The 12,078-nt window shown below is 59.4% G+C and overlaps 2 protein-coding genes across 2 annotated transcripts in view; one reads left to right on the top strand and one right to left on the bottom strand.

Moving 5' to 3' along the window:
• The first annotated feature begins 195 nt into the window (after positions 1–195).
• Positions 196–791, top strand: NDUFAF8 (NADH:ubiquinone oxidoreductase complex assembly factor 8). Its single transcript, XM_064728400.1, has 3 exons — positions 196–290; positions 399–509; positions 597–791. The coding sequence occupies exons 1-3, from the start codon at positions 210–212 to the stop codon at positions 615–617; spliced, it is 213 nt and encodes a 70-aa protein (XP_064584470.1). The 5' UTR covers positions 196–209; the 3' UTR covers positions 618–791.
• The window catches only part of SLC38A10 (solute carrier family 38 member 10), a 30,749-nt gene continuing 19,458 nt past the window's right edge, over positions 788–12,078 (bottom strand). The window contains 5 exon segments of the mRNA XM_064728399.1: positions 788–3,562; positions 3,812–3,991; positions 4,557–4,640; positions 5,176–5,637; positions 5,927–6,097. Coding sequence (XP_064584469.1) covers positions 2,448–3,562; positions 3,812–3,991; positions 4,557–4,640; positions 5,176–5,637; positions 5,927–6,097 — 2,012 coding nt within the window. The 3' untranslated portion in view covers positions 788–2,447.

Genomic DNA, 12,078 nt, shown 5'->3' with positions numbered 1-12,078 from the left:
GGAAGAGCCTTATGAAGTTGACGCCTGAAGGAGGCGGGACGTAAACAACCGGCATTTCCACCAATCAGAGCCGCCCGCGCCGAATGCCCAATTAATAAAGGGGCGTGGTTTTGGTTGGCTCTGCCCAATAGGCGAGCGCGGTGTATGACGAGCGGGACGGGCAGCCAATCGCGGCCGCCCGGGCATGGCGGCGCCCGTGCGGTGAGGCGATGTCGGGGCGCGGAGTGTGGCTGCGGGCGCGGGCGCGGCTGCGGCGCTTCCCGGCGGCGCTGGCGGCCTGCGGGGACCAGGTGGGGCCGGGGGAGGCACGGGAGGGCGGCTCCGGTGCCGGGAGGGCACAGGGGGGCGGCTGCAGGGGGTCCCGGTGCCCCCGCTCCCGTCCCGTGTGACTCCCGCAGGCCGCGGCCTACGGGCGGTGCGTGGCGGCGGCGGCGGCGGGGCCGGCGGAGCTGCGGCGGGACGCGTGCCTGCAGGAGTTCCAGGCGCTGCGGGAGTGCTTCGCCCGCGCGGTACGGCCCTGTCCCGGTCCCCGTGCCCGGTCCCGGTGCTGGCGGAGGGCGGCGGCCTGGGCCCGTCCTGACCGCGGCTCTTTGCAGGCAAAGGCGACGCCCAAGTGACCCCGGAGCCGCTGGTGGGGAGTGAGACCCTCCAAGCACCGGATTGTCCCCAAATGACGAAGCCCCCCCCGGACCCGGAGCTGCCCTCCCGCTCCCCGGCCCGGAGGCGGCTCAGCCCCGGGCTGGGTGACGGTCACAGATCTATTTTTATTTATTAAAAAAGAAAAGAATTCAGATCAGAATGCTTCAGCTTATTTTATTGATGGGCTCAGCCCGCACTCGGGGCTCTCCGTGCCAGCGTCCCCCCCGCCCCGGGGAGCCGATCCCGGCGGGACAAGGCAGCTCCCGCCCAGGCCGGGGTGCCCGCGGCATTCCCAGAGCAGGAATGTCAGGAGCATCAATGTCAGGAGCATCTTTGGTCCCTTCTGTTCACACACAGAACAACGAGCAGGCGGCGGTGCCCCCGCGGGGCCGGAGCCGGCAGCACAGGGCACAAAGGAGCCGATCGGGCTCCCTGGCACCGCAGGAAGGGAAGGCTGGATGTGGATGTGCCACAGCCCGGATCCCTGTCCCGGGACAGCCCTGGAGCTCCAGAGCCCGTCCCCGCCTCCCGGCCGTGCTGCTTGTGCTTGACGACAGCGTTAATGAAGAAGCTCGTTGGGTTCAGGGGTTTAAGGCCACAGTGTTCCGGGGGGTCTTCCCAAAGGACTCCCCAGGGGGCTTCCCTGTCACTCTGGGCTGTGACACCCCGGGAGCACCAGGCGGGGACAGTCCCACCCCGTGCCGGCTCTGCAGGGTCCCACTGGACACAGACTCGAGGTCGCCAAAGACATTTGGAGGTCGGGATAGAAAAGCCACCACAGTGATGAGGTCTGAGGGCTCCAGGCTGGGAATTCTCAGCCGGTCTAGGGACAGCTTTGGGACTGAATTCTGTACATTCGCAGGTCGGGATGTAAAAACACAAAACCCCAAAAAAAAAAACCCAAGGGGTGAATCACGGGGAGCCTGAAACAACACAGAGCTCTTGGGGAAGCTCCTCCCTTCTTCACTCACCAAACAAACTCCCAGAGGTGGAGCAGGGACCTGTCTGGATGCAGAACAGGGCGGGGGGAGGCTGGGAAGAGCACAGGGAACACAGGCAGAGGCAGGTGGAGCCCCTGGATCCACCTGGCCCTGCCATGCTTTCTCCCAAACCACTCACCTCCGGCAGGAGAATCAAGCTGGGTTGGGAAGGGTCATGGGGAAGTTGAGCTTCTTAATGCACTTTTGAGAGGGGAAATGGAGCTGGAGAGCACAGAGAGGAGCACCAGGGAGGGCAGCAGGGGCAGAGCTCTGTGTGGTCCCAGTGTGTGCCAAGGAACCCCATCCCTGGGAGAGAGGCAGCACAACAGCAGTTGTGCCCAGTTAAGGCAGCGTTTCTACTAAATGAGGTTCCTAAACCACCACTGTGGCCCAGACAAATGAGGCTCTGCTCCCAGTCCAGCACTGGAGCGCTGGCTCTGCTGGTCCTCAGCTCACTGGGGTAAAGCCCTTCCCGAGGTGGGGATGGATCCCAGGTCCCCTCGGCACAGCCAGGGCCAGGGAGCCCCTTCCTGCTTCTGAGAGGAGCTGGGAGATGGCTGGAGAAGGCAATTGGATGTGAATGAGATGCTGGAAAAGCTCCTTGGAGCAGCGGCCTGGCAGGGAGCCGAGGTGCATGGCAGCTCTGGAAGGCAGGGGACAGCAGGAATGTCACTTCCAGTGCCACCATCTCCTTGGCCACCCGCAGGCACACCCAGGGTGGCGCTCGGGGATCCAAGGAGATCCCGTGGATCCGAGCAAGGTGCAGCTGGCTCAGATCTCTCCACACTCAGTGAGGCCGAGCCCTCCCTGCGGAGCACAGGCACACTGTCACGGGCTGGTGTCCTGTGTCACCTGCTGGATGTGGCGGCTGCGCACCAGGTGCTGCGCGCCCTCGGCCACCCGGCTCAGCCGCGCCTCCAGCGCGCTCCGCAGGTCGTTCACCTTCACGTCAGGGAGGGGGTTCAGGCCGATCAGGACCCCCCCTGCTCCTGCTGCAGCCTCCTCCCCGTCCTCCTCCTCATCCTCCTCCTCCTGGTCGGGAGGCAGCAGGTCCAGGTCCCGTCTCCTGCGCCGCAGGTCCAGCCCCCCCTGCAGCTTCAGCTCCCGGTTGGGTTTGACATCGCGCTCCGGCTGCTGTGGATCCCTGGGGGCGGCTGCTCCGTCCTCAGATTTCCCTGCTGGAGCATCCTGAGGGGCACCGTTGGAGGGACCCCCACCCCCCCGGCCCTGCCGGCCGCCCGGGGGCTCCTCCCCGGGATCCTCCCCCTTCCCGTGCCCGTGGCCGGGCGGGTCCCGCTGCCGCCCGCCCGCTCCCTCGGCCTGCGCTGCTCTCGGCCGCTCCCTGTCCCGGGGGTGCTGCTCCCTCACTGCCACATTCCTGTTACTGGAAGAGTCCGGCACCCCTGCCAGCTCCTTGGGCTCCACCTGACTCAGAGTTTTGGCTTTAAGGTCTGTTCCTGAGTCTCTTTCCAAGCCCTTTCCTGCTACTCCCTGAACTTTGGCAGCCCCCGGCTGTTCTCTTTGGATGGGAGCTGTAGCTGCTTCCACGGCTTTCAGGAAATTCTTCTTCTGGTGGACATCTCTTCCAGCTTTGGCTTCACGTTCTCCTCCCAAATCCTCCGCCAAGGCCTTTTTCTCCAGGTGGTTTCTGGCTGCTGGAACACGCTGGGCATCCCCGTGGAGGGGATCCCGGTTCTCCACGGGATTTTTCACAGCTCTCTCAATCTCCTGCAGCGGCACCTTCCGCTCCTTGGGAGCAGCCGCGGGAATGTCACGCTTCTGCCCAGCCTCCTCCACATTCCCCAGCACGTCCCTGTGCTGCCTGGTGGAATCGGGGGGCTGCTGGCCCAGCTGCTCCTTCCCGGCCGTGTCTCCCTTGGCTCCGAGGCCCTCGTCCTCCCTGCTCCTGGAAAGGGGCACGGCAGGCTCTGCCTGTGCTTCTGCTGCAGGACAAAACCCACATGGAAAACGTTTCTCAGGACATTCCCTTCTCCTGCCACCACATCCTGTGAGACACGAGATGGGGCCACGCAGGAGGAAGAGCAGAGCTGTGATTATCCCTACAGAAATGGCCGTGCAAGGGGACTTTGCCACGTGCCAAAGGAGCTCAGATCTCTCCCAGTTTGATTTTAGAGCTGCTCTGAGCTGTGAGCACCCTCTGGAGGGCTCCTGCTCCCTGGCCATGTCCTTACCTGGCTTTGGCTTCTCCTCTGCCCCCTCCTCCTGCCGCTGCTGGTGGATCTCCTTGTGCTGCTCCTCGATCACTGCCAGCAGCTTTGCCTGCTGGTCCAGGAGCTGCTTGTGCTGCACCTGCTGCTCCTTGATCACCTGCAGCAGCACGTTGTGGTCCAGCAGTTTTGCTGGCCCTGCTTCTGGAAAAGGGGAAAAAGAGGAAGTAAAACCCCTGTGGCCTTCAGAAATCATGTCAGCTCTGGATGGGCTGCAAGGGCTCTCCTTGGCAGGAAGATCTGACTCCACAAACCCTGCCAGGAGAGAGAGAAGGAAGCTGGAAGAGGATGGGATGAGAGAAAGTCCACAAGCACACAAGTCCAAGCTCAGGCTCCAAGCCCCAATTGTCAGGCAGAGGTTGGAGGGAGGAGCTCAGCCCCAGGGACAGAGCAGCTGGGGCCTTGGGGGGAAGGAGCTTTTCCCTGTGATGTGTTCAGGTGTCCCCATGTGCCCCTGCCCCTCCCACTGTCCTGCAGGAGCAGTTTCACTCCTGTCTCCCTCTTCCCAGGGCTCCAACACCAGGGAGCAGCCAAGCCCGGGTGCCAGCATGACTCAGGTCCCTGAGTGGCCCTGCCAGGTGTGCCAGAGATGGGACAGGCACCACCTGATGCTGTGCAGGGACTGTGGCCTCAAGACACCATCCTCCCACAGAGAGGGATCCGAGGAGATCCAAGCCCATCCCCACACACTCTGAGGACACACACTCACCCCCTGCCTTCTCCTGCTTCTCCTCGGTGTTCTGCTTCTCCAGCAGCTCTGCTCTCTCTGGGAGGGGCAGCTCCTGCTTCTCACCTGCAAAGGAAAGGGCCACAGAGCTTTGCTGTCAGTGCAGATGTTCCCTAGAACGCCTCCACGCCGTCCCGGCACCGCTCGCATCCAAGGCGCCGGCTGCGAGGGAAGTAATAAACCCAATATTTAACAACCCCGTGCCTGGTGGCAGCGAGCCAGCACTAACTACCTCGGCCAATTAACATGCAAGAACAGCTCTAACTGGCTTTTAGACGGGCACTTGGCAATGTGTTCCCTGTCAAGATCTCCCGGCTCCGTGTCCCCGGTGATTTGGGAGCCGTGCAGGAACAGCACGGCACCTGACATTTTGGCGGGTAGCGAACAACTGTTTGACAGCTCTTGCAGTAGCTGTCAAAGCCACCAGATTCCTCCCTTCCCGCAGCAGCTGCCAGAGAGGCTGTGCTCACTCACGTGCTCCACTCGTGGAGTTCAAAGGAAGCACCAGGATGGAGATGGGAATGACCAAATTGTCCCGACTCCAGGGGCACTACAGGCCCAGAAGAGATGGTTCAGATGAGCTGCTGTGAAAGGAGCTTACCAGGGTCTGCTTCCTTCTCCACAGGCCTTGCAGCCTCCTCTGCTTTCCTGGGGAGCTGGAGCTGTGCCTTGTCCCTCTCAGCAGCCTCGGCAGTGTCACCATCCAGCACGGCCGCCTGTGCCTTGGCTTCCAGCTTGGCTTCCCCTGGCTCCAGCTCCTTGTAGGGCGGCCTTCCCGCCTGCTGCAGCGCTGCCTCCGGGACCTTCTCCAGATTTGGGACGGGCCCACCAGTCCCTCCTCGCTGCTGGTTCTCAGCAGCCACTTCCTTGCCTTGCTTTGGGCCCAGTGCCTCCTTCTGGGGCTTCAGCCTGGCTGGCTCCTCCAGCAGACGGTCGCTGGCTCCTCCAGGAGCCGCTTTGTTCTCGCTGGATTCCTCCCGCTCCCGCCCCATGTCCACGACCACCTCATCGTGTGGGACCGGGGGCTCGTGGCGATGGGCCTCCCCCACGGGCACAGCAATCCCTGGGGACAGGCAGGGTCAGAGCAGCAGGTTCCCAGCACACCCAGTACACCCAGTACACCCAGCACACCCAGCTCCATGCTGCCCCTGTCCAGCCCTGCCTTCTCTCCCTCATCTGGAGGCCACGTTCCCCACAAGCCTCCAGAGCATCAAACACTAAATCACCTTCAATCCACCAACAGCACCACGGAGGTGCACTGAGGGGAGGGTAAGGAGGAGAGGTCAGGATCTCAGTCTCAGAGTCCCACAACACACACACAAACCCCCAGCTCCCAGTCCCGCTCCCTTTACCTTGATCAGGACGGTCCAGCTGCACTTTCTCTTCCACCTTCCCTCTCTCCTCCTCCCTCTTGGGCACCTGCACGGGCACCTTGATCTGTGGCTGCTCCATCTCCTCCTTCTCCTCAGGCACTTTGGGTTTGTCACGGTCATCCTCGGGCTCCTCCACCACCGGGTTCTGCTCTGCAAACACACCATGGGGACAGGGATGAGCTGTGGGAGCTGGGAATTGCTGTGTCTGTCCCAGTCCCTTCACCCACCCAGCCCAGCTGCTGATTTCCCTCCAGCCTCAGCATGGTGGGGCTGGGGGAGGTTCTGCTCTGGGGGGCCCTGGTTGTTTTCCCTGTTGTGGGTTTGTATGGAGCTGCTGGAAGGGAAGAGTGGCACGGATGGAGAGGGGATGGAGCAGGGATGGAGCAGGGATGGAGCAGGGATGGATAAGGAACAGACCGGGAATGGAGCACGGGTGGAGCCGAGATGGATAAAGGATGGAGCAAGGATGGAGCAGGGATGGATAAGGAACAGACCGGGAATGGAGCAGGGATGGATAAGGAACGGAGCGGGAATGGAGCAGGGATGGAGCAGGGATGGAGCAGGGATGGATAAGGAACGGACAGGGAATGGAGCAGGGATGGATAAGGAACAGACCGGGAATGGAGCAGGGATGGATAAGGAACGGAGCGGGAATGGAGCAGGGATGGAGCAGGGATGGATAAGGAACGGAGCGGGAATGGAGCAGGGATGGAGCAGGGATGGATAAGGAACAGACCGGGAATGGAGCAGGGATGGATAAGGAACGGAGCGGGAATGGAGCAGGGATGGATAAGGAACGGACCGGGAATGGAGCAGGGATGGATAAGGAACAGACCGGGAATGGAGCAGGGATGGAGCAGGGATGGATAAGGAACAGACCGGGAATGGAGCAGGGATGGATAAGGAACGGAGCGGGAATGGAGCACGGGCGGAGGCGGCTGCTGCTGCGAGGCAGTGCCACCAGATGTCAGCATCCCCCCGGCTCCCTGCCCCAGACCCCGGCTCCGGGAGAGCCCGAGCTGGAATCCAGACCCGGATCCCGCGGCACTGGGAGAGGCAGAGCTGCGATCCAGCCCCGAACCCCCCAACACCAGAACTCCAGCCCAGCTCCCACCCTCCTGCTGCTGTTTGCTGTGAAACGTCTTAAAACCTCATTTATTTTGATTTTTCTCCCCCTTTTTAGTGCCCGAGTGTTCCCACAGCCCTTCAGATGCCTCTCAGAGGAGGGGTGGGGAGGTTTCCTTTTCTTAAAAGTTTTGAGGAGGGGGGCTAAACAACAGGCATTAATTAGGGGAAACTCCTGAGGGAGAAGGGGGAGTTTTCCCCCACCTTGCCCTCAAAGAGACAGAATGTTTTTGGAAGACACATCCCAGTCAAACCAGTCACTGTGTTCAGCACTGGTATGACCAGCGGATTCCACATGGAATCTTTTGCACATTCCATGGGATGGGAAGGGTCCCTTCCACCCCCAGCATGGCAGAAAACCCACACAGGGAGTGAACTCTTCCTTTGGAGAGCAGCAGAGAAGGAAATCGAATTGTTTCCCAGCACTGAAGTTGTTCTGCAGATTTTTTTCCATCCAACAAACTCTTAAAAAAAAAAAATCTATCTTCTGTAACAAAAAAAAAATTCCCAACTCTTTCCCCCTTCGCCCTCCCCCGTGTGATTTCCTTTGGGGAATTAATTCTATAAACATCTTTCCATTTTCTCCTCCCCCTCCGCAGGGCTGGTGCGATTTATTACGAGATGAACTCATGGGAAAGAAGGGATTGCCACAACTTCAGCTGCGTGGGCCTTGCCTGAGCTGGGGAGGGGGGGGAACAACAAAAATTCACAAAAAATTAAGTACAAACTCCTGGCCCAGAGGGATCTGTGCCAGCAGGACCTTGAGCCTCTCAGAAATGCGGAGTCCAGCCCGAGCTCCACACCCAGAGCAGGGACGTGTGCGGGGCTGGCCAGATTTCCACGTTCCTTCGCTTGGGGAGTGATGGTGGGAGGGGAAAAGCACTCGGATTTTCTGAGAAATTCGAGTCCAGTACCCAAGGGTCCCCCTCTCCATTGAGGGACTTCCCAGGGTTCAGCAAGTCAGGGCAGGACGCTCCTCCTTTTCAGGAAAAGCTGGGCTGCAGGAACCGGTGCCCAGCCCTGGCCAGGGGCCCTGGGAAGCGGGAGGCCGAGGCCGGGGAGGGGAGCTCGGCACGGCTGCGGATGTTCCCAGCTCAGTCCTGGCCCCGGTGCAAGAAATTATTTACTCTATTGGAGGAAAGTTTCTCGTTAATTGGTTCATGGAGGCGGGAGATGGCTCCGGTCGGAGAGGAGCGGACGATCCAGAGAACCCCAGCGCAGGCAGGGCTGCTCACACAGCGACCAGCTGAGCAGTGAGAGGATGTTCACGGGGAAATGAAAAGGAACGAGGGGGAAATAAAAAGGAATGAGGGGGAAATAAAAAGGAAGGAGGGGGAAATAAGAAAGGAGGAAATAAGAAGGAAGAGGAAATAGGAAGGAGGGAATAAAATGGAAGAGAGGAGGAAAGTAAAAAAGGAATGAGAGGGAAATAAAAAGGAAGAGAGAAGGAAATAAAAAAGGAAGAGAAGAGGAAGTAAAAAGGAATGAGGGGGAACTAGAAGGAAAAGAGGAGGAAATAAGAAGGGAGAAAAGGAAATTAAAAGGAAGGAGGGAAATAAAAAAGACGAGAGGAGGAAATAAAAAGGAATGAGGGGAGGAAATAAAAAGGAAAGAGGGGGAAATAAGAAGGAAAAGAGGAAGAAATAAGAAGGAAGGAGGGGGAAATAAAAAGTAAGACAGTAGGAAATAAAAAGGAAGAGAGGAGGAAATAAAAAGGAATGAGAGGGAAATAAGAAGGGAGAGAGGAGGAAATAAAAAGGAAGGAGGGGGAAATAAGAGAGGAGGAAATAAGAAGGAAGAGAGGAGGAAATAAGAAGGAAGGAGGGGGAAATAAGAAGGAAGGAGGGGGAAATAAGAGAGGAGTAAATAAGAAGGAACACAGGGGAAGCTTTCCTTGCCAGCAGGACGCAGAGGAGTTAATCCAGCAGGTGAACCCCCGCGGGCCCAGGGCAGCCCGAGGGGCCGGGGGAGGCCCCGCTCTGCTCCGGGAGTGTCCCTGGCAGCTTCCACCATAAATCAGGCAGAGGCACGTTCCCCGCTCTGCAAACAATGCAGGAAAAGCCCAAAACACAAACAAAACACAAACCCAAAAGTCTCCACGCCGCAATAAGGCCAAGCTGCCTCGAAGCCATCATTTGCTCAGCGGGAGACAAAATTAAGTTCATCATCAGGGCGTGAATTAACAACCTCTCAGGCTGCCTGGAAATCCATCCGGGGCTCCGGCTGCTTTGCAGGGAAGAGTTTTGCTGGGGCTCTGCCTCTCTTCTTTGCCCTCCAGGTCCCTTTGGAGCGTCCTCCAGGAACGCTGCGCCTCGTCGTGTTTTATGGGCGGCCTTGGACATTACAGACAAGGCCTGAGAGGCTGTAAAAGCTTTTTGGCTCCCAAGGAGAGGCCGGGGTGTGAGGCAGCACCGAGAGGCTTCGCTCTGACCCCCCGGCTCTCCGGCAGCTCTGCTCACACGAGGAGAAGCCGGGGCATCCTGCAGCTGATTTGTGTGTGTGCGTGCCTGGGTGTGTTGTGGTTTGGCAACAGCCTCTCCAGGCTGCCATAAAATTTCATGATTAGCAACCTAAAAGCTTCCCCTCTCCCCCTGCTCCTGGTTCGGATCGTTGCAATGGTCCCAGGCAGGCACTAAATCCCTCCTCACGCGTTTTTCCAGCCTCTCGGAGCTGAAATGTGCTTCCACAGCCCCTGCCCTGGGCAGAGGCAGCGGGATGGGCCCTGCTGCGCTCGCCCCCAGTGCAGGTGGAGCCTTAGGGACAGCACAGGGAGCTCTGGGACTCACCCCCCACTCCAGGGTGTCACCCCAGGGCTGACCAGGGACACGGGGTTCAGGACCTGCTTGTGCCAGTGCAGCTCCAGATCTGCTGAAATTCCTTCATTGCATGATATGGAGCAAGATGCAGGAGCCTGCGCCAAGGAAAACGGAGCCCAGCAAGCGGGGCAGAGGGCTGGGGCCCTGGGACGTGCTGAGCACCAGGAGCAGGGCAGGGCCAGGCCCTCCCCGGGGAGCCCCCGGCCCAGCTGCGCCTCCAGGAGCCCTCCCTCCCCCCGAAACGGGTCCAGATTTCACAAGGTTATGGAATGGCATCCCTGAAATTAGTTCACAGTTGTCTCCTGACGCACCAGCAGTAAAAACCAACCCAAATTACCAGAGGCTGCTGGTTCCTTTTCTGTGTCACAGGCACTATGAAAAGCTCGCTCGCACAAAGCACCAGGGAGAGCCGCGGCGGAGCCAAGCTGTTCCTGCAGGATGCAGGAGCCACGTTCCACACACCCCCGGGGCTGCTCCAGCGGGGAATGCCGGCAGGGACCGTGGGCAGCTCGCTGCTGGGGGGCAAAGCACGGGCATGGAGGGTGCAGGGATGCACTACACAACCCCAAAGTTTACCCTAATTCAAGTAACAGAGCCCACCCCAGTCCCCAGGCCAGCGGGATGGCCGGAGCAGGGTGCCCAGCACACCACACCGGGAAAAGGGCTCTTGCACAAGGAGCCTGAATCAGGGCTTTGTTACCCAACATTGCACAACAGCAGGGAGAAGATGAAGCAGCAACGATCAAGTAAGGAGCTGAAAAATATTACAAAATCTTAATCCCCCCCGAGACCCTCGAGGGTGCTTTAAATACGGAGAGAAATTGCCTAATTAGCTTTTTTTTTTTTTTTTTTTTTAATGGATAATTGCCTTCCTGAGCTTTCAGAGGCAGCTTAGCAACCTTTTAACAGAGGCGCAGCCGCGGCAGGACGGGGCTGGAAGGGGTTTTATCCCTTTCCCGAAGAGCTGCTGACAGTAAAACCTCCAGCACCACAGGCTGGGGCTGTAATGGGCACTTGGGTGTCGTTAGGAAAAACACGATTCCGAGGCCGCTGGTCAATACGTGTTCACATAAAAGGCCAATGTTCTAATATTCATAATCCCCGGGCCCACGGGGCAGGGCTTTAATGAAAGTCTCTCCAGTTCTGGGCTCCACAACATCAAAGAGGCCAATAAAACTCCTCTCACACGCTGACAGGCGGGAGGCAGACGGGGAAGGCAGCGCTGGGGGAAGGCCCTGCGGTTTGCCTTGGATGGGGCAGCACGGGCAAGGGCACGGAGCAAGCCTGCGTCCAGGGAAGGGACTGAGCACCCTGTGACCCAGATGCACCTTGTGCCTGGAAGGAGAGGTCTGGAAGAAACTTCCACCCAGGAGAAGGGCTGGGAGCAGCACCCTGCAGCCAGGAAAGGGACACCCTGTGCCCAGGGAAGGGGCTGAGCAGCCAGCAGGGCTGAAGCCGTGGGATCCTGCTGAGCCCCGGCTGCGGAATTCGGCCCATCCGGAGGGCACCCAGGTGCAGCCCTGCCTGCATCCTGCGGCCCTGCAAGGACAGGATGCAGCTGCTGCGGCAGCTCCTGCTCTGCAAAACAAGGCGGGCGAGGACGAGGGGGAGCCGCGGCGGGGGATGAAGGGCACCATTTAACGCCTCTCATTGCTAGTCAAGCCGACATCCTGCAGAGGCACAGGGAGGCACAGATCCAAGGAATAGCAGTGCCGGCTCTCCCGGGGCAGCCCCATGGCCACCCTGCAGGTCCTTGTCCCCCATCTTCCTCCTCTTCCTCCTCCCCAGAGAGGGAGCTCCATTGGCAAAGGGACCCCAGGGGACAGCTGAGCTTTCTCTCAGAACTGCAGGGCTCCTCCCTGGGAAGTTTATGAGCCGGGAGCACTAAACCCGCCTTCCTCCCGGGTGGGATTATTTAATCCAGCAGCACTCAGAGCTGCTGCCGGCGGGCCCGGGATCGCTGGGGTGATCAGAGCCTGGCATCCCGCTCCACCGCCCCGGCTCACGCCGAGAAGGGGAGAAGATTCAGCAAACTCCTGCAGACACCGTGTTTTATGGGGTTTTTTATTTTCCCAGTCAGAACACGTGTCATTAGCGATTCCTCCTGAAAGGAGCAGCTGTTCTTTGGCCATTACTGCTCCAAAATTAACCAAGACGGAAGAATTCAATCGCATCCCTCCTCCAGGCCCT

This window comes from Zonotrichia leucophrys, chromosome 18 (assembly GCF_028769735.1).
Source record: "Zonotrichia leucophrys gambelii isolate GWCS_2022_RI chromosome 18, RI_Zleu_2.0, whole genome shotgun sequence".
NCBI lineage: Eukaryota > Metazoa > Chordata > Aves > Passeriformes > Passerellidae > Zonotrichia > Zonotrichia leucophrys.
This window is presented reverse-complemented; position numbering and strand designations above follow the sequence as displayed.

Coding starts and splice junctions, on each gene's coding strand:
- NDUFAF8 (XM_064728400.1), top strand. CDS start 210: ATGTCGGGGCGCGGAGTGTGGCTGCGGGCGCGGGCGCGGCTGCGGCGC. Junction 291..398: donor TGGCGGCCTGCGGGGACCAG/GTGGGGCCGGGG, acceptor TGACTCCCGCAG/GCCGCGGCCTACGGGCGGTG. Junction 510..596: donor GGGAGTGCTTCGCCCGCGCG/GTACGGCCCTGT, acceptor GGCTCTTTGCAG/GCAAAGGCGACGCCCAAGTG.